This window comes from Oryzias melastigma, unplaced genomic scaffold (assembly GCF_002922805.2).
Source record: "Oryzias melastigma strain HK-1 unplaced genomic scaffold, ASM292280v2 sc00380, whole genome shotgun sequence".
Lineage (NCBI taxonomy): Eukaryota > Metazoa > Chordata > Actinopteri > Beloniformes > Adrianichthyidae > Oryzias > Oryzias melastigma.
The window spans coordinates 2,309-10,185 of record NW_023416977.1 but is presented as its reverse complement, the minus strand read 5'-3'; the positions used below and the strand labels follow the sequence as shown (position 1 = coordinate 10,185).

Here is a 7,877-nt window from a genome sequence, read left to right as displayed (position 1 = left end):
TCCGGTGCCAAAGCAATTCTTTTGTTTCAGTTCCCAGTCTGTGCCAGTTTTGGTACTTCGCTCTCCATCCCGCTCTTCCCGGTTCCTGCTCCCAGCTCTGCGTTCCGCGATCCCTGCTCCCCGGTTCCCACCCCGCGCTCTCTCTCTGCCAGCGTATGGAACGGGCGAGCCCCGCTGGTCCAGGAGGCTGTCCGGCTGCAACCAGAGAACCGAGAACCCCATATGGAAACATCACTTCATGAACGCCAAAAGCATGACCAAAAAGAAAGTACAGGTCATAAACGTGCACTTTACGCTCTACCTCCTCATGCATACGCTCAGGTTCCATCCACAGACGCACGCTCAGATCGCCACACCTGTTCTCTCACCCGCAACAGTTTCAAAACACAGGAGAATGATTATAAAGTTTCAATTTCACCACAGCAAACTTAGGTTTCTTTTTCCACGCTGCGCATTAATTTAAACCGCCTGGTCATCAAAGCTGATGCGTAAAGTAATGTACATTATGTAAAACAATAAAGTTTTATTGGAAAAAAAAGCAGCAGTGTTTAACAAAGCAGCGCTAGCAAAGACAAAAGAGCTTATTGTTGACACACCCCGGCGTGCCGCTGTCTCTCCCTCTCGCCCTTGGTTGCCGACCCCTGATCTAGAGTCTATCCAATCAAATTTGGACTGTGCTGCCATAGCGAGCTCACCAAATGTTTGGGTAAATAAATCCTGCATGAACCCCATCAATGTGAAATGGGCCCAGTTGTGTGTGTGGTAATGTGGTACTGAGCAAACAAAAGGACATGTAGTGTGTTAAGTTTAGAGCCATGTTTATGAGAACACTGTTTTAAGCTGCCCTATTTTATAACATTAGGTTCATAGCAATGAGACATGAAATGGAGTCGGAGATATTTCAAATATTCTTACTGTTCTCCTAGTTTCGACAGATTATTTCACCCTCTTAACATGCACACTCACCAAAGTTTTCTTCACACATCCGGTCTGGTGAAAATAGTTTAATATATTGTAAAGAACTAGGACATCACAGTGGCATCAAACCTTCACATGGTAGAAGAAATGATTGGGGCAGCCTTCGAGTGTATTTTGACAAACCATCATAAAAATGACAGGCGAATTCCACCAAAATAAAGGTTGTCAATGTGATGACCTTTGACCTAAGTTTCATTGTACACTTATTCAGTGGCAAAGAGTGACATCACAGAACTTTCAAATGCTAAAAACAATACCTACAGCTTTACCTACAGTCACTAAAATGGATACACAGACTCTTTGTGAGATAACTGACAAAACAAAAATGGTTCTCTTGACCTCTGAACTGCTCTTTAACACCAAAGCTGTACACCCAGTGTTCACAACCTTTTCAAATACACCAACTCTTTGACGGTGGTTTGTTTATGCAACTACATCCCAATGGATTTTAAAGTTGAGAAAAGGAGCTTTAATCTGATATGTAACACAGTTAAAAAATTATGGTAGTTCAAAGAGCATGATGTTGCATCACAGGGTTAACCATTGTTTGACATCAAGAAAAAAGCACAAAATGACCATGAAAGGTCCACCAAGGTTTTGGTGAAGCAAAGCAGAGTGGGAGCTGGTGGAGCAAGGCCAGAGAGGGTGCGGCAGGTGGTGTCAAATTTTGCATTTTGCAACTAATCTATTAACAAAAAGTTAAAAAGTATATATATATTCATTCATCTTCTTGGCCGCTTCTTCCCATTCGGGGTCGCGGGGGTACCGGAGCCTATCCCGGTTACTGATGGGCGAAGGCAGGGTTCACCTGGACAGGTCGCCAGTCTGTCCCAGGGCCTCACACACACACATTCACACCTAGGGGCAATTTAGAGTCACCAATGAACCTATGAAGCATGTTTTTGGACGGTGGGAGGAAGCCGGAGTCCCCGGTGAAAACCCACGCATGCACGGGGAGAACATGCAAACTCCACACAGAAAGGTCCCAGCTGGGAGTCGAACCGGGGCCTTCTCGCTGTGAGGCAAGAGAGCTAACCACTGCGCAGCCCATAAATATATAGGACTCCATTAAAGCAGTACTTTTGAAGGTGGCCAGCAATGGAAAGCAAATAAAGAAAACAACTTTTCTGTTAGGTTCTAGCTCATTTAAGAACACAAGGCGCTTTTTAGAAAGGAAACGGTGGTCAAGCTTAGCTCTTCAAATTTCCAGGTTAAGCTCATCAACATCAAATCTTTCTTTACAGTTGACAGAACAGTCATTGTTTTCTGTTAATATAACATTATTATGTCAGGTATGAGATTGTAGTTCATGTCTACCCCGCTCAGTTTTACTGCTGGTGTTCAATAAACTCAATGTTATTTTCAACCTAAAGACTTTTCCCATTTTGGAAACAGAGCTCACAAAAGATTTCAAATCCTACAAGGTATTGTGAAACAAAGTGGGATGATAACAATTTTAGAAAACATTTTTTACCAAATTCTGAACCTAACTTGACTCACTCACTGACATCATGAAGCCTCAGATTCTCACACTAAGGAATAATCACAACCTGAATCCTATGAAGAGATATTTGTGGCACTATGAAAACAAAAGTCACAATTTTGAGGTCAAATCTTCCTAAATTGCAAACAAAATGTTCAGTTTTAAAATCAAAACTTTCTTAACTGCAAATGGAAATATTAAATGTTGGGTTTTAAAATCTTTTACTTTGTTTTCAAATGCGCTGTCTCAAAATCTTTTCTCTCTATCTTTAATGTTGCATTCATAACTCTGAGCAAAGCGTGACGTACTGTATGTAGCACCAAACCATTAACTGTATAAAAGAACTGGACTGAGTAAGTGTGACATCACCAGTAGAAAATGTCTCCAACCAAATGGCAACAACTGTAAAGGGTGAGGTCCTCACTCCTTCCACGGAGAGCGAGATCGGGAGATTCTGTCAATCAAACATTGCGAGCGTTCGAGGGAGTCTTGATTACATTTTATTGAGTCAGATTTGTGAATTTATTACTGAAGAGCTCCTGAAACAGGAAAATCAAATGTGTAAAGTTCATCTGCTGACATTGAACTAAATCAACAGGACTGTGTGATCTTTAAATCCTCCGGACCAAAGTATCGGTTAAATGTTTGATCTGCTGTGAGCTGTTTCTTATTAAAAATTTTAAAGCACGTACTATCTCAACTCGTGTGCTTTTGTATAAAGTAAAACAAAAAAATAGTAAAGAAAAAAGATGATTTTCTTTTTATATTTCAATGTGTAATTCATGAAGAAAACTATAGTTCATCTATGCAAATCATAATGGTAACCTAAATAACAGAGCAGTGTTGTTTATATAAATATATATATATGTATATATATATTTACATTGTTTCTCCTTCTGGGTCCTATTCAAATATTGAATAGTTTTATTTGCAACTTAGAAAGTTTGTCTTTAAACTGATCCTTTTGTTTGCAAATTAGTAAGATTTGATCTTTTGTTCTCAGTGTAATGGTATAAATATTCCTTCATATAATCCATCTTGTAACAGAATCAGGACTTTTTCCCGCCCAGCCTGCAGAGCAGTGGCCCGATGGAACGATGGAGTTTCATGCTACACGCACATTTCCAGTGTTAAAAACATGGAAACAAGAATCAAACTTAAAAAATACTGGTGTATTTTCATAAGATAAGCAGGAGTGAAGTGATTGCTTTTACCACTATGCTGATCAGATAACGTACAATATGGTAGCCTTGTTTTCATTGGTGCCCTCCTAGTCTATGGTTACCATGGAGACGAGCTAGATGCAGCCAGGAAAACTATAACATCACCATGAGCTTTGAAGAAGAGGTGATGTATAGGATCAAGGGTGTGATGGAGGATATTACTAATCTTGATGCCTCCACAGAAGACTCACAATCATGCAGCCAGTTTACACAGTCAGAACCACATAAGCTTTAACATGAAAAACGGTAAGTCAGAGATGCAGTCTCCTTCAATAAAAAAGTGATAGGCTATCTGAATGGCTCAGTGCAACTGATTGTTGATTCAAGAAGAGTCTTTTAATGTTAAGGTTGCTCTGTCCACAAAACTGAGCTTTGAAACGTCTGAAACGTCTGGCCGTGAGATCTGGGCATGAGTCTGGGCCTGGAGCTACTTTGTCTCCTGGTTGGTTGAAGTTCCTCTCCCTGAGGATCAGAGGGGTCACCACTTGCCTGACTGACAAACACAGAGGGAGGCCGCGTAGATGCCATCTCAAACCTCAGCTCTACTGAACTCCGATTTGGTCGGGATGAAAAAGCCTTCCTTTTTGTCCTGGGATGGGGGGAAGGGAGAGGGCCCGCTGGAACACGCTGATGTGATGATGTGGATGCGTCTCCAGCAACAGCAGAGGATGAGGAACCCAGTTTGGCCAGGACCACAGGAATCTCCTCCAGAGACTCAGCAGAGTCTGAATGGTATTCAGCAGGAGGGGCAGCTGCTTGGACAGAGCCCAGGGCGGGGGCCAGGGGCGGCAGAGATAGGGGGGCTCTCAGAGGGAATGCTGGAAAAGGAAGACGCTGAGGCTGAAATGAAGTGGACCCACTGCTGGACTCTGTTGGAGACAAAAACAACCCAGCCAGGAGAGGTGGGGTGTAAGTAAAATCCAGATGACAGCACTTTTGGTTCCACTCAAACTTTTACTGGTGTTCTAGAACATGTGTCAAGTCAAGGCCCGGGGGCCGGACCTGGCCCTCGGGATAATTCTATCCGGCCCTCCAGATCATTTTATTTTATTGTTGTTAATGACCCGATGTTACCTTCCACTTATTTCTAACTTGTATAATTTTGACAAAATATATTTTTATAGAGAGTAAAATATTGAAAGTTATTTAAGGTTTAAGTTGATTTATTCTGGAATAATATTCCTGAATTTTTATTATTCATAATTATGTTAAAAAGTTACAGTCTTCACATTTATTAAGATTTTTGGGCTGTTTTGGAGTTTAGCTAATATTTATACGCTATCTGTTTTGGCTAATTTAGTTTTTTTCCAGTTTTATAGGCTATTTTGAAGTTTAGCTATTTCTTCAGCTCCATGCTAGCTGTTTTGGCTAACCTTATTTTTTATTTTTTTTTTAGTTTTTTAGGCTAATTTGGCACTTAGCTAATATTTTAGATGGCTGTCAGCTTCAGTGGCCAAATTCAGCATACAGCATTTACAACATCTAGTTCAAAATTGTGTTAAAAAGTTACGGCTTTAAAGTTTTAAAAATTTAGTTCTAGAGTGATCAATAAATGTTTCTCCTGTTCGGCCCGAGACTTGAGGTGTGTTTTGGGTTTTGGGACCTTGTGCGATTGAGTTTGACACCTGTGTTCTAGACTGTACCCAGTTTGCTTATAGTACGTATACATACACGACTACCGCCGCGTGATGGGGACGCATTGGCAGAATCTATAAGATCAATTGGTGCCACATTATGTTTTTGAAAATGAATGCAGATGCCGTCAGTCAAGTGGGGATAATACCTTTACAAAATCGGGCGACAGCCACAGGGCGATGGCAGCCGGATCGCCAATCAGCAGCCCTGATTGGACAATGTGCAAATGTGTCTGGACGGCGGCGGTCCACAACAAGTGCCTCCGGCAAACAGTCGCCCGGGAGACACGTTTCTGCACGCTTGCACAACTGTACACTGCTCGCACATTCTCAGCGCACAAGAAGGTATGTGCGGTGGGCTGTCATGAAGAGGGGACTAATAGACTATTAAAATAGTCAATGACTGATTTAATAGTTGATCAGTCGTTACTTTATATTTTATTGAGTCAGAGTGTAGTAAAGTTGAACAAAGTTATGAGTGTTCAGCACCAAAAAATTGACTTTTTATAACTGAGTCAGTGAGACAGAAACTTGATCTCTAGTGAAAAACGGTTCCTTGTTTCAGATGCCGACCTCATTAGATTTAAATCTTTTTTTGATTCCAGAAACTAATGAAGGACAGAGGCTGCTGAAAAATCGGTGATTAGTCGACTATCAAAATAATAGTTTGTGGCCGCACTAACAGACTGCTTCAACGAGTTCTTCCTTCTTATTTCAGGTGCAAATATCACATGAGTTGTTCACACCTAAACAAAGGAGAGAAGTGGAAAAGCAGAGCCTCAGAGCTGAGCTGGCAGTGAGACGGCAGCACTGGGGCAGTGGAGGCTGGAGGGTGGCAGCCTGAAATCAGCCCATCATCACACGATTTTGGGGAGTCAGTTATCAAGCTGCCACCGGACTGCCACCGCGGGACCTCCAAATGTGCCCAGCAGCCACTTCTAGAAGTCAACAATTCGTTTGGTTGCTGCTCAAGTTGAACTTTTACTTAAAACTTCAGCTGCTGCTGTGCAGTGTGTAAAAATGTGACTGCCACTCCCCAATTACAAACCCCACCACTAGCAATGTCCCGATCCGATCACGTGATCGGAAATCGCCCCGATCACGTAGTTGATGACTTGATCAAAATCGGACATAGTCTCCTGATCAGAATCAGATATTTCATTTATTCTTGTGATCAGCACTTTATATATCAGGCATATTATTCCGGATAAATACTCCACTAGAAGTCTGCATGTCATGAACAGATCACCAAATGTAATTGCCAGAAAATGCAGCAGAAAACGGCAGCAGCTCAAGCAGAAGGCTACCGCTAACAATAAATCAAGCTAGCTAGACGATCACAGATTCAGACTTCCGGGATCAATAACTCTTTTGAAAACGCTTTAAACTGATAGCAGGTGTCTCTATTGGTTTGTCTTAATGTAAACATGAAGGCATAATACCAGAAAAAAGACAGAGTTTTTGTTTCTTTTTAATGTGAAGCTCTTCATGCTGCAGACAGATGGCTAAAGAGCAGCTGCTAACTGCTACATGCTAGCGCCGTGATATAACTCCTTAGGACCCGAGCTGTCCTTTGATATGCCTGTTTGATTTATCTGACAGGAATAGAAGTTAAGAAAATAAACTAATGTGGTAATAAAAACGAAAATGTGATGTCTTAAGAACTTAAAAAACTCAAATAGCCTTTAAATAAAGAAAGCAACTAATAAAAGGCTCTTTTTTTTCTTTTTTCTAATAAATAGTTCTAATGATATCAGCTAGTCATGAACACTCATCAAATTTTATGCTAAATCAAAGTCTTAATTTATTTTTAAGAATTCTAAATGAGGACCGGAATCACATTTGGTCAAAAATGTTCAATAGCTCTAAAGATATTAAAGTTAAAGTCACTAATATTTCTCACATGATTATCACTCATATAACAAGAAAACTGTATTTTTTTCCTAGTTTACATTTGCTGTATTTTTACTTGTTTATTAAAGCTACTTCACAGAAGTGTTTTATTTAAGTTTTTAATGATAAAAGAAGGTTAATGAAATATAAATAAGGGACTCTGTATTAGCAGATACACAAAATCGAATGACTCGGAATCGGATCAGATCCAAAAAAACCTGATCGGGACATTCCTATCCACCACGCAGCCACTGGCCAATTTTGCTGAAAAACTGGCGTTTAGGTCGTCATGTTGAGGCATTTTGAAATATGTGACTGTAATAACTGCTAATGGAGGTCTCCTACAGGCTTCTTCAGGTTAAATTAAAGACCTTGTAAGGCTGCTTAGAGCACAATGCCATGCCCTTCACACAGTATGGGAAAAGACATTCCTCTCCACCTGCATCTGTTTTTGATAAGCATTTTCTATGCTGCTCGAGGGCATGCAGTCCATTTAAGGTGGCTAATGCTGCTCTGTGGTCATTTTTCACTAGGAACCATGCAGGGACCCTTTCATGTGGAGACTTAATTATTATTCTCTGGACACTTGGAACAGCAGTTGAACCAATTGTCCCAAATGATAAATACTCTTCATGAGGGCTGGTTTTAAAACATAGCTCACACTAT

General features: G+C 40.8%; 1 protein-coding gene across 1 annotated transcript in view; it reads right to left on the bottom strand.

Annotated features, from left to right (window-relative positions):
• Positions 1–3,977: 3,977 nt before the first annotated feature.
• The window catches only part of LOC112140580 (palmitoyltransferase ZDHHC1), a gene marked incomplete at its 5' end in the record, with an annotated part of 5,863 nt that continues 1,963 nt past the window's right edge, over positions 3,978–7,877 (bottom strand). Inside the window, 1 exon segment of the mRNA XM_024263568.1 lies at positions 3,978–4,553. Coding sequence (XP_024119336.1) covers positions 4,027–4,553 — 527 coding nt within the window.